Below are 27,976 nucleotides of genomic sequence, written 5' to 3'. Positions count from 1 at the left end.
TATCCACAACATCGTAGTCCCAGGTACCGATCCATGCCTTAGGTTCACCCACCTTGGACATCCTGACAAACAGCTAGCCTACTTGCTGGACTACAAGTCCGGATCCCATCCCCCTGCCAAATTAGTTTAAACCCCCCCGAAGAGTGCTAGCAAACCTACCTCCCAGGATATTGGTGCCCTTCTGGTTCAGGTGCAACCCGTCCTGCTTGTACAGGTCCCACCTTCCCCAGAATGCAGTCCAATTGTCCAAATACCTGAAGCCCTCCCTCCTACACCATCCTTGCAGCCACGTGTTCGACTGCACTCTCTCCCTATTCCTTGCCTCACTGTCACGTGGCACCGGCAACAACCCAGAGATGACGACTCTGTCCGTCCTAGCTTTTAGCTTCCAGCCTAACTCCCTGAGCTCCTGAATGACCTCCCCACCCCTCTTCCTGGTAAACATCCTGGTAAACATTTTTGACCAAATCCTCCACAGCCTTTCTATTGTGCGGTGACCAGAACTGCACACATTACTCCAAATGTGGCCTAATTAAGGATTTCCCAGTTGCAACTGGACTTGCTAACTTGTACTCAATGCCCCGACCGATGAAGGCAAGCATATTGTATCCTTCTTGACCACCTTATCCACTTGTGTAGCCACTTTCAGGAAGCTATGGACTTACACCACAAGGTCCCTTCTGGTCAGAGCTAGCCTGTAGGTTCCTGCTTTCTGTCTCCCTTCCATTTTGAATAAATGAGTTACATTTGCTGTTTTCCAATTTATTTGACCATTGCCTGAGGGGGTTTGGTAAAATTAAAGCCAATGCATTAATGATTTAATTAGCCACTTCCTTTAAGACCATAAGATGTTGAAGCCTTTTTTTACTTATTCAAGGGCTGAGGGTGTTACTGGCTGAGGCAGCCTTTATTGTCCATCCCTAATTGCCCAGAGGGCAGTTAATAGTCATATTTCAGTGGGTCTGGAGACATTTGTAGGCCAGACCAGGTAAGGATGGCAGCTTCTGTCCTGAAAGGGCATTAGTGAACCAGATAGTTTTTCTGACAATTGAAAATGGATTGATGGTCATCATTAAATTCCTAATTCCACACTTATTTATTGAATTCTAATTCCACCATCTGCCGTGGTGGGATTGGAACCCAGGTCTCCAGTGCCTTACCTAGTTCTCTGGGTTACATGCCAGCAATAATACCCCTAGACCATCACCTCCCAATTGTCCACCATTTTAGCCAAAGACCATCTTTGCTGGAGTTCCTCAGGATTGGGTCCTCGTTCCAACTATCCTCCCATTGGGGAGCACCACCATCTGTAAGTTCCCCTGCACGTCACTCACTATTCTGACTTGGAAATGTATCACCAATCTTTCAGTATTGCTGGGCAATTCTCTCCCTAATTGCATTGTATGACAATAAGCAGCTTGTAGACTGCAGCAGTTCAAGGAGGTCAATGCAACTTAAAGATGGACAATAAACATAAGCCTTGACAGTGACTCTTGACAACTCAAGAAGGATTAAGATAGACACTACCTGTCTCCTAATATTCATGTTTTGCACGTGATGGAGGTTCTAACATGTCATGGGACTGACTGTTCAAACTAATATGATTATGGAAATATACTGACAGTCTCTGTCCTATCTTCCTTTGCCTGAACCGCTGTTGATTTGGAGAGTTAATTTCCACAGTCAGCAAAGCTGGGAGTGTCCTGCCCAGTCAACCATCCACCATCTGCTGACAACCAACAGTTTTTCCAACTTCCGTCATGAGTTTGTCATTCCAGAATCATCCAGACTGCTGTTTTATTCGTGATCACACATATATAAATGGGACGAGTGACTGGGTCTCACAGCCCTGCAGCTTTGTGATCAGCCAGCAGGAGAGAATGGATCTTGCGATTCAGTATCCCTGGTTCAGACGTCCTCTGGCTTCTTTCTATCCAAGTCGCCTCTTTGATCAGTTTTTTGGAGAAAGTCCTTTCGACTATGACCTATTTCCTATCTTCTCTTCCACCATCAGTCCCTACTACAGGCTGCCAGTATTTCGGAACTTTCTGGACTCAGGCATATCCGAGGTAACGATCTATGTTTTTAACTGAAAAGTTTGTTAATTAATGATTCATGCAGCAACAGCAACTCCAGTAAGAATGAGTGACATCTGTCTGAAACATTGTGAATTGTTCAGATATTGTTCAACAACTAATTCTACTGAAGTTTCCAGGTCAACATACATTGAGTTAAGCAATACCTTCTAGAGGACAGTTAATACTGCAAATAATTTATGTTCAGCTCAAGATGAACAATGTCCATTTCTCCTGTTATGGGCACAGTGAGAAAGTCAGAGAAAGAGGGGATTGTTTGTATGTGCAGGAGGGATGTGAGTGAGGGAGGGGGTGTGAGAGACAAAGAGGGGTGTGAGTGAGGTAGAGGAGATGTTAGTAAGGAAGGGGAGATGTGAATGAGGGGGGAGATTTGAGTGAGGAAGAGTGTGTGTGTGTGATGCTGGTGGTATGAGTGAGTGAGGAAGGGTGTGAGTGGGGCAAGGTTGTGCGTGAGAAAGCTGGAGATAGTGAGGAAGAGGGTCATAGTGAGGGAGAGAGTAATAGTGAGAGTGGAGGTGATGGTGAGCAAGAGTGTGAGGGAGAAAGTAAGGAAGAGGGTGGTGCTGAGGGAGATGGTGTGAGACACTGGCTGGGCAAGGGGGCAGGGCATGCCCTAAGTGGTGAGGGATGAGTTTGGACATAGAGAGGACTGGCAGGGAAATGGGAATTGGTTTAGGACATAGTGGATGCTCTGCTTTATGCTCCGAGGAACTGTGATGTAGTTGACTCTGACTTCCCATTTGCTGCAGTTATGTACCAGACCTGGAGTTTTAGAGCCATCTACAGCCTCAGAATGCTGCCCAGACCTGTTATTGAAAAACTTGGATATTTGATTTTCCGTTATAATAGTTAAGTTGTTAATGAAGAGATTGAATAGTTGAAACCCCAACAACAATACTTGTGTCACATCACTAGTCATATTCCTCCATTCCCACTCACCACTGCCCCCTGCTGATCAGCCAGTTTGAGGCATTTTTGAATTGCCCTGTTTGAAGATGTTAATACACACCTCTGGAACAGGTGGGACGTGAACCTAGGGTTGGGGGGCTACCTGGCTCATTAGGAGGGATACTTCCACAGCACCACAAGAAGACCCACCTAACCAATTCCAGAATTTGTCTTCAGTTCCACGAGCTACAACTTTAGCTCACATTTCTTCTGAGGGGTTTTATTGAGCACGTTCTGGAAATCCATATAAATGACATCCATCCACTCACCAGTCCACTGCATTAATCATTCAAAACATTTGTTCTGGTTCATGTATGACACACCCTTTAGAATACTCCACTGCTCTCTCTGATCAGCTGAAACTTTGGCAGATATTTAGTCAATTTATCATAAATAATCTTGTAATTAGCAGACAGTAAATGTTGGGCTAAATGGTCCTTAATTCTCAGTTGCACACTCTCACCTCTTTTAAGTAGCCGAGTAATGCGCATTTTCCAAAACATCAGGAACACTTCCAGTATCATTCAGAACTTTGGAAGATGATTGTCGGTTTGCACAGACCTCTCACCTACTTTCTTTCAAATTCTTCATTAAGCTACCTGGTTCTGGGGAAATGGCACTGCTTAGTGGTAACAAGTTACCTCTACGCTGTCCCCATCAAACACTCCCAGGACAGGGACAGCATGGGGTTAGATACAGGGTAAAGCTCCCTCTACACTGTCCCCATCAAACACTCCCAGGACAGGGACAGCATGGGGTTAGATACAGAGCAAAGCTCCTTCTACACTGTCCCATCAAACACTCCCAGGATAGGTACAGCATGGGGTTAGATACAGAGTAAAGCTCACTCTACACTGTCCCCATCAAACACTCCCAGGACAGGGACAGCATGGGGTTAGATACAGAGTAAAACTCCATCTACACTGTCCTCATCTAACACTCCCAGGATAGGTACAGCATGGGGTTAGATACAGAGTAAAGCTCCCTCTACACTGTCCCCATCAAACACTCCCAGGATAGGTACAGCATGGGGTTAGATACAGAGTAAAGCTCACTCTACACTGTCCCCATCAAACACTCCCAGGACAGGGACAGCACGGGGTTAGATACAGAGTAAAGCTCACTCTACACTGTCCTCATCAAACACTCCCAGGATAGGTACAGCATGGGGTTAGATACAGAGTAAAGCTCCCTCTACACTGTCCCCATCAAACACTCCCAGGATAGGTACAGCATGGGGTTAGATACAGAGTAAAGGTCCCTCTACACTGTCCCATCAAACACTCCCAGGATGGGGACAGCACGGGGATCGATACAGAGTAAAGCTACCTCTACACGGTCCCCATCAAACACTCCCAGGACAGGGACTTTACGGGGTTAGATATAGAGTAAAGCTGACTCTACACTATCCCCATCAAACACTCCCAGGACAGGGACTTTACGGGGTTAGATATAGAGTAAAGCTGACTCTACACTATCCCCATCAAACACTCCCAGGACAGGGACTGCACAGGGTTCGATACATTCATATCACAGGATTTTAACAGAAGTGTCACAATTGTGAAAGGAGAGAAAGAGAGATAGAAGCAAATTGCTCTCATTAATAAAGGGTATAAAGCAAGGGGCCAGAGAGACAAGATTAAATTGAAGTGATTTAGAACAGAGTGTAGGAGAAATTTTTCATAACAGTTAGTCTGTGAAATTTACCTCAAAGGTGAGAGACTGAGCCAGAAACAGTTAACATTGGAGACAAATTGAATGTAGGAGAAGCTGATGAAATGATTTGGTTGATAGGATGAGTAAATCTGATTGGTTAACATATTTGTGAGACAGATAAGCACCAAAATTTGCTGGTTGGGCTGAATGGCCTGCTTTCTGCTTTCCATACGCCACATGTTTTCACAAAGTTATTGAATGATTTTTCTCACAGGTAACTCTTGCAGAGAGTGATTCATATCCTGCTGTAATCTTCGCATAAAGTTCCAAGTTGAGTCTGAAAGTGCTGTGTGTTACTGCTTACAAATATTGTGTTTCAGGTGCGCTCTGAGAAGGACCGATTTATGATTAACCTGAATGTCAAACATTTCTTACCTGAAGAGCTGACTGTGAAGCTAGTTGATGACTTTGTGGAGATTCACGGCAAGCACATAGAGCGTCAGGTGGGTAAAGGTTTCTCTTGTGTTCAGATCACCTTTCACTAAGTGTCATTGAGTGAGGGATAACTTTGTAACCTAACAGCATTGCTCTTGACAGTATTGGTGACAAAAAAACATAATTACTAGGTTCATTCAGTGACTGTACTGTAGGCCGTTGCTTTTGGCCTTTCCAATGTAGTAGTGCCCTGGGTAATGTTATTTACCGCTTGTCAGCCTAAGTCCCAGATCTTGTTGCATTTGAACATGAGCTGTTTCAGTACCTGAGGAGTGTCTCCAATTCGTCTCCAATGTTAACTGTTTCTGGCTCAGTCTCTCACCTTTGAGGTAAATTTCACAGACTAACTGTTATGAATGGTGCTGAACAGTGTGCAATCATCAGCGAACATCGCCATTTCTGACCTTATGATGGAGGGAAGGTCATTGATCAAGCAGCTGAAGATGGTTGGGCTTGGGACATTACCCTGAAAAACTCCTGCAGAGATGTCCTGGAGCTGAGATGACTGACCTCCAACAATCACAACCACCTTCCTGTGCGCCAGGAATGACTCCGACCAGTGGAGTGTTTTTCCCCAGTTTTTGTTTTACTTATTGTTGCCACATATATAGTGATATAGTGAAAGCTGTTGTTTTGCATGCTGTACAGGCAGGTCAGAGTGCATCAAGGTATCAGAATAGAGTGCAGAATAAAGTGTTATAGCTGCAGAGAATGTGCTGAGAGAGAGATTAGAATTAACATTTGACAGGCCCAGCCTATTTCTATTTGATTCCAACTAATCTAATCAAGAGGAGTCAGCAGAGCCTCATGAGAGTGAAATCGTGTCTGACTGATTGGTTAGAGTTTTTTTGAGGAAGTCTCAGTAAGAGTGAGCGGCACGGTGACACAGTGGTTAGCACTGCTGCCTCACAGCGCCAGAGACCCGGGTTCAATTCCCGTCTCAGGCGACTGACTGTGGAGTTTGCACATTCTCCCTGTGTCTGCGTGGGTTTGCTCCGGTTTCCTCCCACAGTCCAAAAATGTGCAGGTTAGGTGAATTGGCCAGGCTAAATTGCCCGTAGTGTTAGGTGTAGGGGAATGGGTCTTGGTGGGTTGCGCTTCGGCGGGTCAGTGTGGACTTTTTGGGCCGAAGGGCCTGTTTGTACACTGTAAGTTATCTAATCTAAGTGGATAGAGGGGAGCCAGTAAAAGTGTTATATTTGGACTTCCAGAAGGTGTTCATTAGGGTACCCCAGAAAAGGTTAAACAATAAAAGAACCCACTGTGTTGCAGATAGTATATTACCGTGGGTAGAGAATTAACTCATGGCAGGAGACAGCGAGTGGGAATAAGGGTTTCTTTTTTCAGTTGATGACCTGTGACCAGTGAGTTTCCACAGGGATCAGTGTGAGAATTGTGACTGTTGATAATATCTATAACGACTTGGAGGAAGGAAGTGAATATACTGTAGCCACATTTACAATGATGCAAAAATAGATTGAAGGGCAAGTTGTGAAAGGGACACAAACAATTTATACAGAGATATTGATGGGTGAAGTAAGTGGGCAAAAATATTGTCACATGGAATGTAATGTGGAAAAATGTGAATTTTGTGCATTTTGGAATACAGAACAGAAGAACAGAATATTACTTAAATGTAGAAAAACTGCAGAAAGCTGCAACACAAAGGGACTTGGGGGAGCTTGTGCATGAAACACAGAAAGCTAGCACTCAGAAACAGCAGCTAATCAGGAAGGCTCATGGAATGTTGGCCCCTATTTAAACAGACTGAAGTAAACGTGTAGGGAAGTCTTACTGCATCTGGACAAGGTGCTGGGAGAACAAACCTGGAGTACTTGAGAAGTTTAGTTCACATATTGAAGAAAAGATATGATTTCACTGGAGGCAGTTCAGTGACAGTTCGCTAAGATGGTCCCTAGTCTGGATGGATTGTTTTACAAGCAAAGACTAAACAAGTTGGCGCTCTACTCATTGGAGTTTAGACAAATGAGAGGTGATCTTATTTAAATCTATAGGATTCTTAAGGATCTTGACAAGATAAATACTGAGAGGATGTTTTCTCTCATGGGAGGGTCTAGGATCAGAAGGTATATTCTCAGAATAAAGAGATGCCAATTAAGACTGAGACGAGAAGGAATTTCTTCTCTTAGAGGGTTGTGAGTCTTTGGAACTCCTTGCCATAGGGAGCTGTGGGAGCAGCACTCTTGTGTATATTTAAGGCTGAGATAGATGGATTTTTGATCAGTCAAGGAATCGGTCAGAGGGAAAGGACAGGAAAGTGGACATGAGGAATGTTTGAGGTAAAAACAATGACTGCAGATGCTGGAAACCAGATTCTGGATCAGTGGTGCTGGAAGAGCACAGCAGTTCAGGCAGCATCCGAGGAGCTTCGAAATCGACGTTTCGGGCAGTGAGTTAACTCTCCACCCTTCAGACTCTCTGCCTTTATTTCTGATGAAGGGCTTTTGCCCGAAACATCGATTTCGAAGCTCCTCGGATGCTGCCTGAATTGCTGTGCTCTTCCAGCACCACTGATCCAGAATGAGGAATGTTTGATCAACCATGTTCCTATTGAATGGCAGAGCAGGCTTGAGGAGATGAACAACTTGCTCCTTTTCCTTTCTCTTATGGTTCTGGTTGTTTACTTGGGCTTTCAGAAGGCTTCCAATTAGGCCCTGTATAAGAGATTAGCATGTAAAATTACAGCATATGGGTTTGGGGTAGTGTACTGACTTGGATAGACTGGTCAGCAGACAGGAAACAAAGAACAGGAATAAATGGATCATTTTCCAAGTGGCAACCAATGACTAGTGGGGTACCACAATTAAAAATGCTTGGACCCGTTACTTGTTTTGCTTAGTTGGTTGGAAGACTGTTTGTGATGCAGAGTGATGATCAATTCCTGCACCAGCTGAGGTTACTGTGAAGGTCCCATCTTATCAATCTAATCCCTTGCCTGGAATCTAGTGACTTTGACATTAGACCACCATGAGTTATCAGTCTCTCATGAGAGAGTAACCCTATGAATATCTAGGAGTATGGCAATTTAATTCACAATGTGTATTAGTGATTTAGGCGAGGAATTAAATACAATCTCTCTAAATTTCTCACCAGGTTGGGGGTGGCCGTGGGAGGGAGCGGTGGGCTGGGAGAGGATACAGAGATGCTTCATTGTGATTTGGACAAATTAAGTGAGTGAGTAAATGCATTACAGATGCAGTACAATGTGGATAAGTATGAGGTTATCCCCTTTGGTAGCAAAAATAGGAAGGCAGATTATTCCTTGAATAATAGATTGGGAAAGGGGGAGGTGCAGTGGGACCTGGGTGTCCTCATACACCAGTCACTGAAGGTAAGCGTGCAGGTACAGCAGGTGGTGAAGAAGGCAAATGGTATGTTGGCCTTCGTAGCGAAAGGAATTGAATGCAGTAGCAGGGGTGCCTTGTTGCGATTACACAGGTTCTAGATTACAGTGGTGCTGGAAAAGCATAGCAGTTCAGGCAGCATCCGAGGAGCAGGAAAATCGATATTTCGGGCAAAAGCCCTTCATCAGGAATAAAGGCAGAGTGCCTGTAGGGTGGAGAGATCACCTAATCTGGTTTCCAGCATCTGCAATCCTTGTTTTTACCTGCGATTACACAGGGCCTTGGTGAGACCACACCTGGAGTATTGTGTGATATTTTGGTCTCCATATCTGAGGAAGGATGTTCTGGCTGTAGAGGGAGGGCAATGAAGGTTTACCCGACTGATTCATGGATGGCGGGACTGGCATAATCAGGAGAGTCTAGACTTGTTAGGAATATATTCACTAGAGTTTAGAAGAACAAGAGGGAATCTCATAGAGACCTACAAAATGCTATCATGACTGGATGGTGAAAAAATAGGAAGATGTTCCCAATGACCAGGGAGTCCAGAAACTCAGTAGCAGCAGTGTGTACTGTCTACAAGATCCACTGCAGAAATTTACCAAAGATCCTCAGACAGCACCTTCCAAACCCATGACCACTTCCATCCAGAAGGACAAGGGCAACAGATGCATAGAAACATCACCATCACCATCACCAGCATTCACCGCCAAGTCACTCACCATCTTGACTTGGAAATATATCGCCATTCCTTCACTGTCAACATTGTGGAATTCCCTCCCCGAGGGCAGTGTGGGTTAACCTACAACATGTGGACTTCAAGAAGGCAGCTCCTCAAGGGGAATGTGGGATGAGCTATAAATGCTGGCCAGCCAGTGATGCCCATGCCTCACAAGTTCATGGGGCTAAAGGGGTGAAATGGTATGGCTGAAAACAGGAATAGTCCAGTGGGTTGGATGATCAGCTATAGTCATATTGAATGGTAGAGCAGGGTTTTAGTGGGCTCAAAGATATACTCCTTGTCCTGTTTTCTGTGTTCCTATATTTCTGTCCTGCTGCTCATGGCCCACAGTTCCTCATGGATGCCTAGTCTTGAGTTGCTAGGTCTGTTTGAAATCTATCCATTTTAGTATAACACTAAGGAGAATACTCTCAATGTGAAGGTAGGTCACTCTTAACAATATTGTCATGGATAGATGCATCTGCAGCCGACAGATTGGTAAGGATGAGGTGAACTGAAAATGTGTTGCTGCAAAAGCGCAGCAGGTCTTCAGGAAGGGCTTATGCCCGAAACGTCGATTCTCCTGTTCCCTGGATGCTGCCTGACCTGCTGCGCTTTTCCAGCAACACATTTTCAGCTCTGATCTCCAGCATCTGCAGACCTCACTTTCTCCTCAAGGATGAGGTGAAGTTGAATTGAAAAATGTGGTGCTGGAAGAAGAAGGGCTTATGCCCGAAACGTCGATTCTCCTGCTCCTTGGATGCTGCCTGGCTTGCTGTGTTTTTCCAGCACCACATTTTTCAACTCTGGTATTCCAGCATCTGCAGTCCTCACTTTCTCCAAGGATGAGGTGAAGTATGTTTTTCCCTCTCGTTGGTTTCCACACTACCTGCCAGTCTAGCAGCAATGCTCTTTAGGATCTGACCAACTCGATCAGTCGTACTGCTGCTGAGCCACTCTTCGTGTGGAGACTGAGGACCCAGAGTACATTTTGTGCCCTTACCATACTCAGTGCTTCCTCTAAGTGTTGTTCATTAGCTCTAGAAGAACAATTTGTGATAATCAGCAGGAGGTTTCTTTGCCCATATTTAACCTGAGGAGGGAAGAAATTGATCTTTTCTGATCTGTCAGGGTAAGTCCCTCAGCTTCCTCACCCTCATTACCAGCACTCACTCTAACCCCAGCACGGTACACATCTCACCTCAGGACACAGACTGCAGCTCTCATTATTGCCAACAGCATGTCTAGTCAATAGCTCTTGCAAACTGTTGACCCTTCTTGTTGTCTATACTTCCCAATCACTCACAGGGGACGTCTCACCAGCTCTCCCACTCCTGCATCACCCCAAAAACCTCTCTTATCCATTTCCATCATACTCAATCCTCCCTTTGTCTCATTGCAAGAGAAAGTTCCATGAGATGGCCAAGACTGACAGGGACATGTGGACTGACCCCAGGCCCCTCACTCCATTTGAGAAACTTTTTGAGTTAGCTTCAGAGGAGGATGACTACCTGTGTGAGGATAGAGAGACTTCAGTACGCAACCAATCCAGTGCTGTGCCCCTGTCCCATTAACACTGACACTTACTCATTCTTAACCTGCACAAATTCTTAAACATTAATTCCACCTCTTCTCTCATACAAACACGAGTGACTCCAAGTGACCCTCTGTCCTGATGGGCCCAGCACCAGAGACCCTCAGCTCTACCTCCACCTCTGAGGAGGAAGCCGCTGAGACCTGAGGCCTGAAGACCTGTCCCCTCCACCAGCTCTAAGACGATCACCTCAATGGGTTCTTCTTCTAGATTAGACTGGGGAGCTCAATCTGTCACCTCACTGATACCTGTCCACCACACATCGCCCTAGGTCTCCAACAGTCAGAGGCCTGAGACCAGGCTGAGGATGATCACATGGTCTACCAAAATGTCAGACAGTGCAGTGACTTGTCAGAGGCAGTTGGTAAACTGGATCAAAAGGTGAAGGAGTCGATCAAACTTATCCAGACAATGCTAGCTCTGATATGAGTTTGGAGTGTTTCTTCGGCCATGGTGACTGCCATGGAGAGCAAGATCCATTCCACTCAGTGTCTGCTGGATATATGCCAAGACCTGCACTCCATCGCTGTCGCTATGTGATGCTCAGCATCAACAGCAAGGGGAGGGACCTTGACCACACCCCAGGTTCCCTTTTCCCTCAGAGACACAGCGTGGTTTGAACAGGTATGATGCCCATAAGCTTCCTCTCAAGTCACTGAGCCTGGGTTTCCCTCCTTACACCAGCCTGTGATTTTGAAACCTGCAGAAAAATACTTAGAGACTGTACGTAGGTGGCACGTTGATACAATATTGTTAGTAACCATTCACTTTATGGATGTATGGTCATTTGTAATCTTAAACCATCTGCTCATGTGAAATGAGCATACGCCCCAAAGATGAAAGAAGTTGTGATGGCCAGGCCTGGCTAATCTCTCACCAGTAAATGATTCCTTGCTTGCATATTAGATCATAAGATATAGGAGCTGAAAATATGCTGCTGGAAAAGCGCAGCAGGTCAGGCAGCATCCAAGGAACAGGAGAATCGACGTTTCAGGCATAAGCCCTTCTTCAGGAAGAAGGGCTTATGCCTGAAACGTCGATTCTCCTGTTCCTTGGATGCTGCCTGACCTGCTGCGCTTTTCCAGCAACACATTTTCAGCTCTGATCTCCAGCATCTGCAGCCCTCACTTTCTCTCATAAGATATAGGAGCCAAATTAGGCCATTCGGCCCATCACGTCTGTTCCTCCATTTGATTGTGGCTGATGCGTTTCTCCATTCCATTCCTCCTGTAATCCTTCATCCCCTTACTAAGCAGGAACCTATCTATCTCTGTCTTAAAAACCCTCAATGGCTTGGCCTCCACAGCCCCCTACAGTAATGAGTTTCACACATTAACCACACTGAAGACATTCCTCCTCGTCTTCGCTCTGAAGTGTTGACACTTCACTCTGGGCCTGTGCCCTTAGTCTCTCCTACCAGTGGAAGAGACTTTACGTCTGCTTTATCCAGGCCTGATGAAAGGCTCCTGCTCAAAACATTGATTTTCCTGCTCCTTAGATGCTGTCTGACCTGCTGTGCTTTTCCAACACCATTCTAATCTTGACTCTAATCTGCAGCATCTGCAGTACCCACTTTCGCCTTTATCCAGGCCTGTCAATGTTCTGTAAGTTTCAATGAGATTCTTCTGGACTCATTGATTTCAGACCCAGAGTCCTCAACCACCTCTCATTCGGCAAAACCTTCATCTTTGGGATCATTCTTGTCAACTTCCTCCAACACCAGCCTATCCTTCCTTAAATACGGGGTTCAAAACTGCACACAACGTTCCAAATGTTGTCTGTCCAGAGCCTTATACACCTCATTAATACATTTCTGCTCTTGTATTGTAGCCCTCTGAAATGAATGCTCACATTGCAGTTGCCTTCCTAACTGCCAATTGATCCTGCCTGTTAACCTAAGACAATCTTGAACTAGGATTCCCTTTGTGCTACAGTTTTCCAAAATCATTCCCCATTTAGAAAATAGTCTCCGTCTCTATTCCTTCTACCTCATACTTCCCACATTGTGTTCCGTCTGCCATTCCTTTGCCCACTCTCCTACCTGTCCCTCCACCTGTCTTTGTGTAGCTGCAAAAATAGCAACAACACCCTCAGTTCCTTCATGCAGATTGTTGATACATAATGTGAATAGTTGTGATCCCAACACTAATCCCTGTGGAACTTCAGTAGGCTGCCATCTTGAAAAAGACCCCTTTAATCCTACTTTCTGGCAGCCAGCCAATCCTCTATCCATGCCAGTACCTTGCCTGTAACACCATGGGCTCTTAGAACCATAAGAACTAGGAGCAGGAGTAGACCATCTGGCCCTTCTAGCCCGCTCCGTCATTCAATAAGATCATGGCTAATCTTTACATGGCCTCAGCTCCCACTATCACCATGACCCTTAATTCCTTTACTGTTCAAAAAATTATCTATCTTAGCTTTGAAAGCATTCAATGAGAAAGCCTCAGCTACTTCCCTGGGCAGGCAATTCCATGGATTCACAACCCTCTGGTGAAGAAGTTCCTTCTCAACTTGGTCCTAAATCTGCTCCCACTAACTTTGAGGCTATGGCCTGTTGTTGTAGTTTCACCTGCCAATGGAAACATCTTCCCTGCTTCTATCCTACCTATTCGTTCATATTTCTATAAGATCCCCCCCCTCGTTCTTCTAAATTCCAATGAATATAATCCAAGCCTACTCAGTCTGTCCTCATAAGCTAACCTTCTCAACTCCAGAATCAAATTAGTGAGCCTCCATTGCATTCTCTCTAGTGCCAGTACATCCTTTCTCAAGTAAGAGACCAAAACTACACACTGTACTCCAAGTGTGGCCTCACCAGCACCTACACAGGTGCAATTTAACCTCCCTGCTTTTAACTTCAATCCCTTTAGCAATGAAGGACAAAATTCCATTTGTCTTCCTAATAACCTGTTGCACCTGCAAACCAACCCTTTATGATTCATGCGCAAGGACACCCAGGTCCCTCTGCATAGCAGCATGCTGTAACTTTTTACCATTCAAGTAATAATCCTTTTCACTGTTACTCCTACCAAAATGGATCACTTCACATTTATTAACATTGTATTCCATCTGCCAGACCTTTGCCCACTCACTCAATGTATCTATGTCTCTCTGCAAAGTTTCACACTGCACACTTAGCTCTGCCACTCATCTTAGTGTTATCCGCAAACTTTGACACATTACACTTGGTCCCCAACTCCAAGTCATCTATGTAACTTGTGAATGATTGTGGTGCCAACACCGATCCTGAGGCACACCACTAATTACTGATTGCCAGCCACAATAGCACTCATAATCCCGACTCTTTGTTTCCTGTTAGTTAACAAATCCTCTACCCATGCTAATACATAAATCGTAACACCCCGCATCTTATGCAGTAGCCTTTTGTGTGGCACCTTGTCGAAAGCCTTTTGGAAATCTAGATACACCACATCGACTGGGTCCCCGTTGTCCATCTTGCTTGTAATGTCTTCATAAAATTCCAGTAGATCAATTAAGAATAACCTGCCCATGCTGCATCTGCCCAGTGGGACAATTTCTATCTCGATGTCTTGCTATTTCTTCCTTAATGATAGATTCAAGCATTTTCTCCATTACAGAGAAAAGGTTAAACTAACCGGTCTATTATTCCCCGTCTTTTGTCTACCTCCTTTTTTAAACAGTGGCATTACATTTGTTGTTTTTCAATCTGCTGGAACTGCCCCAGAGTCCAGCAAATTTTGGAAAATTACCACAAGTGCATTTGCTGTTTCTCCCACCATCATTCCATCAGGGCCAGGAGATTTGTCTACCTTTAGCTCCGTTAGCTTACCCAACACTACCTCTTATCAGTCAGTCTCTTATTTGTCTGGCTCCTGTGTGGCACCTTGTCAAATGCCTTCTGGAAATCTAAATAGATCATGCCCACGGGCTCTCCTACATCTAACTTGCTTGTTACCCCCTCAAAGAAGGCATAACCTTCCTTTGATGAAGCCGTGCTGACTCAGACCTATTTTACCATGTACTTGCAAGTGCTCTGCTATCTCATTCTTAATAATGATTCTAAAATCTTACCAATGACTGAGGTCAGGCTAACTGGCCTACAGTTTCCTTCCAATCATCTCTGACCTGCTCTTCCTTCATGTCTTTGTAGTTATCTTTACTCAGTTGTAATACTGTGACATCTTTTAGTCTTCTCCCTCTCAAACTGCAGGATTAATTCACTAAGATGAGTGGCAGAGCAAAGTGTGCAGTGTGAAACTTTGCAGAGGGACACAGATACATTGAGTGAGTGGACAAAGGTCTGGCAGATGGAATACAATGTTAATAAATGTGAAGTCATCCATTTTGGTAGGAGTAACAGTGAAAAGAATTATTATTTGAATAGTAAAACGTTGCAGCACGCTGCTGTGCAGAGGGACCTGGGTGTCCTTGTGAAGGAATCACAGAGGGTTGTTCTGCAGGTACAACAGGTAATTCGGAAGGCAAATTGAATTTTGTCTTTCATTGCTAAAGGGATTGAGTTTAAAAGCAGGGAGGTTATGTTGCAGCTGTACAAGGTGTTGTGAGGCCACACCTGGATTACTGCATGTAGTTTTGGCCTCCTTACTTGAGAAAGAATGTGCTGGCACTACAGAGGGTGCAAAGGAAGTTCATATTAGATTTCCTAGAGTGTGGAAACAGGCCATTTGGCCCAACCAGTCCACACTGACCCTCCGAAGAATAACCCACCCAGACCCATTCCCCTCTGACTAATGTACCTGACAAGATTCCTGATGAAGGGCTCCTGCCTGAAACGTCGATTTTCCTGCTCATCGGATGCTGCCTGACCTGCTGTGCACTTCCAGCACCACTCTAATCCTGACTCTAATCTCCAGTCCTCAGTTTCACCTACCTGACACTATGGGCAATTTAACATGGCCAATCCACCGGATCTGCACATCTTTGGACTGTGGGTGGAAACCAGAGCACCCGGAGGAAACCCACACAGACACAGGGAGAATGTGCAAACTCCACACAGACAGTCACCTGAGGCTGGAATCAAACCTGGATCCCTGGTTCTTTGAGACTGTAGTGCTAACCACTGAGTCACCATGCCACCCCTAGGTTGAATCTGGAGTTGAGGAGGTTGGCTTATGAGGAGAGACGAATGAAGGATTGTATTAATCGGAATTTAGAAGAATGAGGGGGGACCTTACAGAAACATATAAAATTATGAAGGGAATAGATAAGATAGAAGTAGAGAGGATGTTTCCACTGGCAGGTGAAGCTAGGATAAGAGGACGTAGACTCAAGATTAGGAGGAGCAGATTTAGGACTGAATTGAGAAAGAACATCTTCACCAAGAGTGTTGTGAATTTGTGGAATTCCTTGCCCAGTGAAGTAGTTGGTGCTACTTCAGTAAATACTTTTGAAGCTAAGGTAGATTTTTTTTGAACAATAAAGGAATTAAGACATACGGTGAGAAGTCAGGTAAGTAGAGCTGAGTTTACGAAAAGATCAGCCATGATCTTACAGAATGGCAGGTTGGGTCGACGGGCCAAATGGTCTACTCTTGCTCCGAGGTCTAAAATTACAAAAGCAGGGAAGTCATGCTGGATTCGTACAGAACTTTGTTGAGCCCCCAACTACAGTACTGTGTGCAATTCTGGTTGTTATATTACAAGGAGAGTGTGATTGCACTGTAGGGGGTGCAGAGGAGATTCACCAGGATGCTGCCTGGAATGGAAACTGTAAGCTGTGTTGAAAGGTTGGACAGGCTTGGGTTGTTTACATTGGAGCAGAGAAGACTGAGGGTGATCTTAATGAGGTGTACAAGATTATGGGGGTCACGGGCAGAGTGGGTAAGAAGCAGTTGTTCCCCTCAGTTGAAAGGTCAGTCACAAGAGGACACAGTTCGAGGTAAGGGGTAGAAGGTTAAGGGGAAAATGGGAGGAAAAGCATTTTTACCCAGAGTGTGGTGATGGTCTGGAATGCCCTGCCTGGGAGGCTGGTAGGGGTGAGTTCCCTCCTTTAAAAAGTATCTGGATGAGTACATGGCACATCATAACATGCAAGGCTTTGGCCAAATGCTAGTAAGTGAGATTGGGTTGAAGGTCAGGTCTTTCTCATGTCAGTATAGCCTCAATAGGCTGAAGGGCCTCTTCTGCACTGTATATTTCTATGATCCCAAAAAGTGAAGGACTGTGAAAAGTAACAAGTTCCATCTGCCTTTTTTATTAATTGGTGCAACAGTTTTGAGTGACTGAATGCCTACTCCTGCTCCAGTTCGTATGTATGCAGCAGGGGAGGTTTTCTAATTTACTGACAGAATGGTAAATAATTAAGCAAAGTCCTGACCCTAACTTGTTCACCCTTGAAGACAGTTTCAATGAGTTTATCTCTGGCTTTTTGGGTTCAGTGATGGATTGCACTGTCACACTGACTGAGATGGTTCACCTGGTCAATATCCTGATCATCATCCTGATCTTCATCCTCAGAACATTGCTACCAATCTCCCATTTCATCCACATCCAGGGTCTCTCCCCCTTTGCCAGCAGTTATGAATGATACTGCAGGCCACTATGATGCAGCCATTCTGCAAGCCCAACCAGCACAATCTAGGTGTCAGCATCATCTTAAGGAGCCCTGAGGTCTATTCTTGGTAAAGGTATGGACAGTGCTATCTCTTCATTCAGTCTCAGTCTAAGTCTAATATTTTTGTAATGGTACCATTAGCAATGTTTGGAAGGGGCACTCCTCATCTCAGCATCGTCCCTGTCTGGGTCAAAGATAAAGGAGGCAGGAACTTGTGATGGAGTAAAAGTTGTTTCCCCTTCTGGGTGAGTGTAGGACCAGGGGACAGCATTCAGAATAAGGGACTGCTTGTTTAGAGATGAGGAGGAATTTGTTCTGTCGGAAGGCAGTGAGTTCTTTACTACAGAGGAGGCTGGATCATAAAGTATATTCAAGGCTGAGATCAACAGATTTTAGTTAGTAAAGGAATCAGGGGTGAGAGGGAAAAGGCAGGAAAGTGGAGTTGAGAATTATTAGGTCACCTTCCGCTTGGCTGAGCCCATCCTCACTTTGAACAAATTCTCTTTGAAAACCTCTCATTTTCTTCAGGTCAGAGGGGTGACCATGGGTATTCGCTGGACCCAGCTAGACCTGCCTCTTGTGGGGTATGTGGAATATTCCTTGTTCCAGTCCCATCCTGGCCCCCATCCACAACTGTTTCTCCGATATATACATTATATATTCGATTCTGCTTCCCTCCGTCATCCGGAACTGGAAAAGTTAATTGATTTTGCTTCCAATTTCCACCCGCCCTCACTTTCACCTGATCTATCTCAGACTCCTCCTTGGAGAAAGTGAGGACTGCAGATGCTGGAGATCAGAGCTGAAAATGTGTTGCTGGAAAAGCGCAGCAGGTCAGGCAGCATCCAGGGAACAGGAGAATCAACGTTTCAGGCATGAGCCCTTCTTCAGGAGGGCTCATGCCTGAAACGTTGATTCTCCTGTTCCCTGGATGCTGCCTGACCTGCTGCGCTTTTCCAGCAACACATTTTCAACTCAGACTCCTCCTTCCCTTCATCGACAACCCTGTTTCCATTTCTGGGGATAGACTGGCCACTAATATCCACTATAAATCCACTGACTCCCACAGCTACCTGGACTATCCATCCTCACACAAAAACAGAAGTTGCTGGAAAAGCTCAGCAGGTCTGGCAGCATCTGTGAAGAGAAATCAAAGTTAACATTTCAGATCCGGTGACCCCTCTTCAAATTTCTGCTTTCTCTTCAGAGATGCTGCCAGACCTGCTGAGCTTTCCCAGAAACTTCTGAATTTGTTTCTGCTTTACAGCATCCGCAGTTCTTTCTGACTTTATCTGGGCTGAAGGTTGACGAATCTGGGAACTAGATGAGCTTCATCCCAAAGTGAAGGAGATGGTTATAGAGATAGTGGATGCATTGATGATTATCCTTCAGCATTCTAAAGATTCTGGAAAGATTCCTGCTGATGGTAAAGTAGCAAATGTAACCCAGCTATTTCACAAGGGGAGAGACAATGGGGATATAAGATCATTTTGTTTCATGTCAGCCGCAGGGAAAAGATTAGAATCTCTGAAATGATTTATGAAGGAGAAATCATCTTTGACAAATCTGGTGGAATTTTCTTTCCAATTTCAACACATTGGGAATTACCATTGACCAGAAACTAAATTGGACTCATCATATAAAAAAAGTGGCTCCAAGACCAGGTTAGAGGCTAGGAATGCTCAGGCAGGTAACTTACTCCCTAAACTCCCCAAAGCCTGTCCACCATCAACAAGGCACAAGTCAGGAGTGTGATGGAATACTCCCCACTTGCCTGGATGGGGGCAGCTCCGACAACACTCAACAAGTTCAACACCATCCAGGGACAAGGCAGTGTCCCTCCTTGACTGACACCACATTCACAAACATCCACTCCCTCCACCATCAACACTCAGGAACAGCAGTGTGTACCATCTACAAAATGCACTGCACAATTTCGCCAGAGATCCTCAGACAGCATTTTCCAAACCCACATCCACTTCCATCTAGAATGACAAGGGCAGCAGATGTATGGGAACACCACCACCTACAAATTCCCTCCAAGCCACTGTCCATCCTGACTTGGAAATATGTCACTATTCCTTCACTGTCACTGGGTCAAAAACCCTGGAATTCCCAACCTAAGGGCACTGTAGGTCAATCTGAAGCACATGGACTGCAGCGGTTCACCACCACCTCCTCAAGGGCAGTTAGGGATGAGCAATAAATGCTGGCCCAGCCAGTGATACCTCCATCCAATGAATGAAGAAATGAAGTGGAGTATGTGAGTGGACTAACAGGCAAGTCCCCAGATCTGGAATGGGAGGAGTCATAGAGACCTTCCAGCGCTCCAACAGGAGAATCAACGTTTCGGGCATAAGCCCTTCATCAGCAATGAGGCTTGTGGACCGAGGGGGTGGGGCAGGGGAAGGTACCTGGGAATGATAGATAGATGAAGATGGGGGAGAAAGTGATTGGTCAGAGAGGAGGGTGGAGCAGTGAGATGGGAAGGAAAATGGACAGGTAGGAACAGTTCAAGAGGGCGGTGCCAAGTTGGAGGGTTGGGAGTGGGATAAGGTGGGGGGAGGAGAGATGGGGAAACTGATGAAACCCACATTGATCCCATGTGGTTGAAGGGTCCCAAGGTGTTCTTCCTCCAAATGTCAGGTGGTTAGGGTTTGGCGTTGGAGGAGGCCCAGGACCTGCATGTCCTTGAAGTCGGAGGAGGAGTTAAAGTGTTCAGCTACAGGGCAGTGGGGTTGGTGGGTGCAGGTGTCCCAGAGATGTTCTCTGAAACGATCTGCAAGTTGGTGTCCTGTCTCCCCGATGTAGAGATGACCACACCAGGTGCTGTGGATGACACATGTGGAAGTACAGATACTTTTCTGTCAATTGTGGAGGATCCTTTGGGCGGAGATGAGGTGGGAGGTGTGGGCACAAGTTTTGCAGTTCTTTCAATGGCAGGGGAAGGTGCTGGGAGGGGACAGTGGGTTGGTGCGGGGCGTGGACCTGACAAGGGATTCAGGGAGGGAATGGTCTCTCCGAAATGCAGGTAGGGATGGGAAGGGAAATATATGGGCGGCACGGTGGCGCAGTGGTTAGCACTGCTGCCTCACAGTGCCAGAGACCTGGGTTCAATTCCCGCCTCAGGCAACTGTGTGGAGTTTGCACGTTCTCCCCGTGTCTGCGTGGGTTTCCTCCGGATGCTCCGGTTTCCTCCCACAGTCCAAAGATGTGCAGGTCAGGTGAATTGGCCATGCTAAATTGCCCATAGTGTTAGGTGTAGGGACAAATGTAGGGCAATGGGTCTGGGTGGGTTGCTCTTGTTGGGCCGAAGGGCCTGTTTCTACACTGTAAGTAATCTAATATCTCTGATAAGTACCTTGCCCCAAACACCATGGACTCTTATCTTAATTGGCAGACTCCTGTGTGGCACTTTTTAAGGCCTTCTGAAAATCCAAATAGATCACATCCACTGGCTGACCTTTGTCTAACCTACTCATTACCTCCTCAAAGAATCCTAACAGATTTGTCAGGCGTGACCTCCACTTGATGAAGCCATGCTGACTCAGCTCTGTTTAGCCATGCACTTCCAAGTACTCCACAATCTCACCCTTAAAAAATTCTAAAATCTTACCAATGACCAAGGTCAGCCTCACCAGCCTATAGTTTCCTATCTTCTGCCTCTCTCCCTTCTTAAACAGGATTGTTACATTAGCTATTTTTCAGTCTTCTGGGACCCTGCATGCCTCTAGTAATTCCTGAAAGATCACCAGCAATGCCTCTACAGACTCCTTTGCTATCTTCTTCAGAACCCTGGGGTGTAGTCCATTTGGTCCGGGTGATTTATCCACCTTCAGACCTCTCAACTTCCCCAGCAGTTTGTCCTTAAGTGACGGCCACAAAACTCACCTCAGCCCCTGACTCTTTTGACATTCTGGTATGCTGCTGGTGTCTTCCACTGTGAAAACTGATATAAACTATCTTTCAGTTCCTCTGCCATTTCTTTGTTCCCCATTACTATTTCTCCAGCCTCATTTTCCAGCAGTCCAATGTTCACTCTTGCCTGTCTCTTACCTCTTAGCTCTCTAAAAATATTCTTGCAATCTTCCTTCATATTACCAGCTTTCTTACGCTCATATTTCATCTCACCACCCTTATTGTTTTTTTAGTTATCCTGGCCAGTTTTTAAAGGCTTTTCTAATCCTGCGGTGCTGAATTTCTGCTGTGCTTCCTGAATCACCCCCAGAAACTCCTACCATTGCTGCTCCACCATCCTCCTTGCTCGGCTCCCCTTCCAATCAACTCTGGCTAGCTCCTCCCTCATGTCTTTGTTGTTACCTTTATTTAATTGTAATACTGTTACATCTGATTCAGTCTTCTCCCTCTAAAACTGCAGGGTGAATTCTATCATATTATGACCACTACTTCCTGATGGTTCCTTCACCTTACACTCCCCAATCAAATCTGCAAACACCTCATCAAAGACAGGGGCTTGAATTTGAAAAATGAGTGGCCAAGGGGATGCAGACAAGGAAGTTCAGAGCCTGGGACCCAGACACTAACGATGGATGGTTAAAATGTGGGGCTTGTGTAACTGTGAGCAGATATCATGGAGGGTATGTGACAAAAATATCAGGGCAAAGCCATGAAAGGATTTAAGAACTAGACAAGAACTTTAAAATTGAGATATTATTGGCACTTCCAAAGATGCGGTGGTGAGGAGGTTTCGAGGGAGTTCTTTCTATAGGAATATGATGGAGGTACTAGCAGAAGCTCCCCAGATTCAGGGGAGACAGAAAACAGAGACAGAAAACAAAGTCCCCAAAGCCAGCAGTGAATGATGGGCCTCCCTGATGCAGATGTATGTGAGACAAAGAAGGTTTCTTCTCCAGATGTAGGGGTACACTTTTTAAATCTGCGAAAAACCGTTAAGCCAAATTGAATCAAATGCAAGGGTATTAGCCTTTGAAGGGGCATTGTAACAGAAGTCTGAAATCTGAATTAAAATATCATTTTGTGTGGAAGTGTCAGAGAAGGTTGAGAGGTGACTTAATTGAGACATATAAGATAATCAGAGGGTTAGATAGGGTGGACAATGAGAGCCTTTTACCTCAGATGGTGATGGCTAGCATGAGGGGACATAGCTTTAAATTGAGGGAGTGATAGATATAGGACAGATGTCAGAGGCAGTTTCTTTACTCAGCGTAGTTGGGGTGTGGAACGCACTGCCTGCAGCAGTAGTAGACTCGCCAACTTTAAGGGCATTTAAATGGTCACTGGATAATCATGTGGATGAAAATGGAACAGTGGAGGTTAGATGGGCTTCAGATCGGTTTCACAGGTTGGTGCAACATCGAGGACGAAAGGGCCTGTACTGCGCTGTAATGTTCTATGTTCAATGCTGAACTTCAACCCCTGCTGGACCCACTGATTGTCTGAGGCCTCAAGCATTCCCTCTACAGGGGCTCCTGAGGAAAGGAACCAAGCAGTCAGGTTGCTCAATTCTTGAGACCACCAGCTACCTGGATATCTGACATTGGCCAGGCTGAGGAGCAGACTCATGAGGAAGGCTGCTTTTCTGCCTGACCTCCTCCACAATGAGTGGCCAAAGATCAGGAGCATGGGGCTGAAGTGCAAACAAATTTGAGTAGTGACGCCTTTAGGAGGTGAAGAAGGGGCTGCATCCTGCTAACCCCATGTTTGCATGGAATGTGGACTCCTCATGGCTGCAAAATACAGGGGGCTGGGCATCAATGAACCACCTTAACATTCTCTTGCATGGGACTACAGCCTGAAACAGCCCAGGTACAGGCCTATGAGTGGGACCAGTAGGGGGCCAGTAGGACTCCCAGGAGCGGAATTATGAATGGGGGTGTCGAAGGATCAACTGATATTCAAAAATGGGAGGTAGGAATTACCTGTATATTGTTCACTAGGTAGTCTGACGAATTATTCTCTGTCTATAGGAAGAGCAAGGTCGTGTTTCCCGTGAATTTTGCCGCATTTACCGTCTTCCCGGTAACCTGGACCAGACGGCTATTTCCTGCTCACTGTCTGCCGATGGCTTATTAACATTGTGCTGCCCCAAGGTCAGAACAGGTGATGATTCCAACCAGCAAGATCGACCCATCCCGGTGATCCGAGACGAGAAGTTTGGTAACCAACCTGAGATCAAAGCAGATCCATGAGCTACAGAGAGAGAGCGAGACACTCGCCTTGGTACCAAAACCTGGGTTAAAACCTGTGGTGCTCTGAAGGTGGAGGTACCAATGAAATTGTCAGCCATCACACTAGATGCAAATGTCCATGTCATCTTTTTCAGACCTGTCTACAACTTCCTTTTGTGTAGTTTCTTTCATTGTACTGACAGTAGGCACAGAGCTGACAATAAACCATCAAACCTTTCATACTGTGGCTGCACATTCCATTCCATATCAAACAAAATAAATATTCTCACAGCACAAAGTTTTTATCTCCAGGACCATTTAGATATGCTCCAGGAGGAGGCCATTCAGCTTCTGAGGCCTTGGCTATTCATTAAGATACTTGTTCATTTGTGGGCTAGTTTCACATCCACTGCCTCTTTGATCTGGGATCAGTTGCTGTTTGCAATAGGGAATTCCAAAATGCTATCACCCTTTCTATTGTGGTCTCAGCTGATGTTCTTACTGGATAATTCAGATCCAGGTTGGCTTGATGGATCATGTATGTTCATTATATTTTAATGTGGTGGTCATTCATTGAAGCAGAGTAACAGAGGGCTGCAGATTCTCTTTTAACAATAAATCAAAACTATTATGTGAAAGGCAAACAAAACACAAGCTGAGTACAGATAGATCTTCTACATTGCAGCATGGCATGGTGGCACAGTGGTTAGCACTGCTGCCTCACAGCGCCAGAGATCCGGGTTCAATTCCCGCCTCAGGCGACTGACTGTGTGGAGTTTGCACATTCTCCCCGTGTCTGCGTGGGTTTCCTCCGGGTGCTCCGGTTTCCTCCCACAGTCCAAAGATGTGCAGGTCAGGTGAATTGGCCATGCTAAATTGCCCGTAGTGTTAGGTAAAGGGGTAAATGTAGGGGAATGGGTGGGTTGCGCTTCGGTGGGTCAGTGTGGACTTGTTGGGCCGAAGGGCCTGTTTCCACACTGTAAGTAATCTAATCTAATCTAATCTAATTGCAATGGTTGCGTTCTTGTGCAACCCCATGTTATAGAAAAGTCATGCTTTAGAAACAGCACTTAAAGTGTTGGCGATGTAATTGTGTTATAGCCAACACACAGTTTAAAAGTTTGTGCTTCAGGAACAGTGCACCCAATTCATCAATTGTGTTACAGCGAATTCATGTTAACGAAATGCACAGTATGGCAGAACGACCTGTATAGAAAATGATTTAGAAAATCTTAAACCATAGGCTAGAATAAACATTTTGACTACTTTCCAACAGAATCATGTTACAGCAATTCAAATCCAGAGATATTCCCCCTCAATATCAAATCCAGATTCAAAGCCAGAGATATTCCCCCTCAATATCAAATTCATAATGTTAATGAAGCCAATCTTCCCAGTTCTATCCTGTGAACTTTGCAATCTTCTTACATGAATACTCTCAAAACGGAGAACTTAGCCTTTCTCAGTCTCTTAATAATCTGTATGTGTCTGACCAAACACCCCTGGTCTGAAGATTATTCAAATTAAACTTTAATGAAGGTGACTTATTTCTTGAACTGTTCTATACTCCTTTCTAAGGAAAGGTGTGTGTATCTCACCTCAGTGAGGTCTCTCCCAATTTCTAAGCTAAAATCAGTCCTAAATTATCCTAAACTTGAAACAAGCTAATAGCTCTCATTATTTATCATCCCAGTTGTAAACACAATATAATACAAGCCACTTTCCATTAACACTCCAGGGGTTCCCTGCTGTGTGACACATACTTGATTAGAAATCAGAAGTAGGAGCAGAACGAGACCATTCTGTCCTTCAGCCTGCTCCACCATTCAATAATGTCATACCTATCTTCTCCAGCATTAACTCCCCTTTCATGCCAGATCCTCATGGCCCTCAAGTCCCCGATATTTTAAACATCTGTTCACATCCTCTTTCAATACTTTCAGCGATCTAACCTCTGGGGGAAAGAATTCCAGACGTACACTTTCCTTCGAAACGCGTAATTCCTTTGTACCTCGATTGTAAATGAGTGTCCTCTTATTCTGTAATTGATTCAAGATTTTCTCACAAATGGAAATATCTCAACACCTGCCTGTCTAGCACCCTCAGAATAATCTTGTATATTTGAATAAGATCACACTTCATTCTTCTAAACTCTAATGAATGGGGCGGGGGAGGGGGGGAATCTCACTGAAACTTCGAGAATACTGAGAGGACTGGATAGAATTTTTTAGATTAGAATCCCTACAGTATGGAAACAAGCCGTTTGGCCCAACAAGTCCACACTCACCCATTCCACATTTTTACCCCTGACTAAGGCACTAACACTATGGGCAATTTAGCATGGCCAATTCAACTGACCTGCACATCTTTGGATTGTGGGAGGAAGCTGGAGCACCCGGAGGAAACCCACACGGACACGGGAGAATGTGCAAACTCCACACATACAGTCGCCGGAGTCAGGAATCAAACCTGGGTCTCTGGTGCTGTGAAGCAGCAGTGCTAACCACAGTGCCACGTGCCACCAAAATAAATAATGGACATAAAAGGTATGTTTCCACTTACGGGAGAGACCAGGACCCAAAGGCATATCCTTAGAGTGAAGGGAAAACTCTTTAGAACTGAGATGAGGAATTTCTTCAGCCAAGAGGGTGGTGACTCTGGAATTCATTGCCACAGAACGCTATGGAGGCCAAGTCATTGAGTATCTTTAAGACGGAGATAGATAGGTTCTCGATTATTTAGGGGATCAAAGTAAAGGAGAGAAGGCAACAGAATGGATTGAGAAACATATCAGCAATGATCGAATGGTGGGACAGCATTGAATGGGTCGAAAGGCCTAATCCTGCTCCTGTACCTTATGGTCTTATCGCATAAAGGCCTAACCTGTTGATCCTAGGAACCCACCTAGTGATTTGTTTTACCATAGAGTCATACAGATTTATATCAGGGAAAGAGATCTTTCAGCCCATCATGCCCATGTCATCATCAAACATGTATGTATTCTGGTCTCATTTTCCAGCATGGCCTGTAGCCTTACAAAATGTTTTTGTGTTTCATCTAAAAGGTTCTTAAATGCCTTGATGGTTCCTGCCTCAGCCACCTTCCAGCCAATGAGTTCCTCTGGGTGGAAACATTTTTCCTCAAATACCTTCTAAACCTCTTGTTGTTTACATTAAAACTGTTCTCCCTTGCTGCTGACCGCCTCCATTAAAGGAAACGTTTCTCCTTATCAACCCTGTCTATGTTTCTCAGAGACTCAATCAGATCCACAATGAGCTCTCTGGGGTCTGTGGAAAACAATCACAGCCTATCTTGTCTCTCTTGATAGCTGAATCACTCCAGCCCAGCAACATCCTGGTAAATCTCCTCTGTTCCCTCTCATGTGCAATGAGTCCTTCCTTTAGTGTGGCAACTAGACCTGCATCCAGCCCTCCAGATGTGGCCTAACATCATATACCGCTCCATCATTAGCTGCTTGCTCTTATTTGAAGTGCCTCAACTGAAACAGGCAAATATCCCATTTGCCTTCTTAACCATCTTATCTGTTTGTCCTGCTGCCTTCCAATATGTATGGACAGACACACCAAGGTCCCTCTGATTCTCTGCACTTCCCAGGGTTCTACCACTCACACTTTTCAGGATTAAGTTCCCCTGTCTATAGTTCAAGGCTTTCCTTCTCACGATCGACCACCGCCAATTTTCATGGCATCTGCAAACTTACTGAACATATTTTATATATTTATGTCTAGATCATTAATACACACAATAAACAGCAAGGGACCATGCACTGAACCCAGTGATGTGCCATCAGGCACAGGTTTCAAATCACAAAAACACCCTTCCACCGTCACCCTCCGCTTCCTGCTCCAAAGCCAATTTTGTATCCAGTTTGCCAAAGTGCCATGGATCCCATGTAGTCTTAGCTTCATGACCAATCTTCCATGAGAGACCTCATCAAAAAACCTTACAGAAGTCTGCATCAACTGTACAACCCTCACCTACATACACTTAGAGTCATAGAGCTGTACAGCTGAGATAAAAGGTAGGGGGGAGGGAATTTGGGGGGGGGTGCTGGGAATACGATAGGTGGAAGGAGGTTAAGGTGAGGGTGATAGGCCGGAGAGGGGGTGGGGGCGGAGAGGTCGGGAAGAAGATTGCAGGTCAAGAGGGCGGTGCTGAATCCGGGGGTTGGGACTGAGATAAGGTGGGGGGAGGGGAAATGAGGAAGCTGGAGAAATTTACATTCATACCGTGTGGTTGGAGGGTTCCCAGGCAGAAGATGAGGCGCTCTTCCTCCAGACGTCGTGTGGCCAGGGTCTGGCGATGGAGGAGGCCAAGGACTTGCATGTCCTTGGCGGAGTGGGAGGGGGAGTTAAAGTGTTCCGCCACGGGAT

General features: G+C 45.3%; 1 protein-coding gene across 1 annotated transcript; it reads left to right on the top strand.

Annotated features, from left to right (window-relative positions):
* The first annotated feature begins 1,865 nt into the window (after positions 1 to 1,865).
* On the top strand, positions 1,866 to 23,820 carry cryaa (crystallin, alpha A). The gene is made up of 3 exons (XM_043701459.2): positions 1,866 to 2,069; positions 5,081 to 5,203; positions 23,382 to 23,820. Exons 1-3 carry the CDS (start codon positions 1,881 to 1,883, stop codon positions 23,601 to 23,603), a joined length of 534 nt encoding a protein of 177 aa, XP_043557394.1. The 5' UTR covers positions 1,866 to 1,880; the 3' UTR covers positions 23,604 to 23,820.
* The last annotated feature ends 4,156 nt before the right edge of the window (positions 23,821 to 27,976 follow it).

The sequence above is a fragment of the Chiloscyllium plagiosum genome, unplaced genomic scaffold (assembly GCF_037043375.1).
Source record: "Chiloscyllium plagiosum isolate Xiang-an unplaced genomic scaffold, Cpla_swu_hap1 HiC_scaffold_12, whole genome shotgun sequence".
Lineage (NCBI taxonomy): Eukaryota > Metazoa > Chordata > Chondrichthyes > Orectolobiformes > Hemiscylliidae > Chiloscyllium > Chiloscyllium plagiosum.
Note: the sequence above shows the minus strand (reverse complement) of the source record. Positions and strands in the feature narration are given on the sequence as shown.

What these genes read in the sequence shown, in the direction of transcription:
- cryaa (XM_043701459.2), top strand. Translation starts at nt 1,881, where the DNA reads ATGGATCTTGCGATTCAGTATCCCTGGTTCAGACGTCCTCTGGCTTCT. An exon ending in TGGACTCAGGCATATCCGAG is followed by an intron (nt 2,070 to 5,080) that starts GTAACGATCTAT and finishes ATTGTGTTTCAG; the next exon opens with GTGCGCTCTGAGAAGGACCG. An exon ending in GCAAGCACATAGAGCGTCAG is followed by an intron (nt 5,204 to 23,381) that starts GTGGGTAAAGGT and finishes CTCTGTCTATAG; the next exon opens with GAAGAGCAAGGTCGTGTTTC.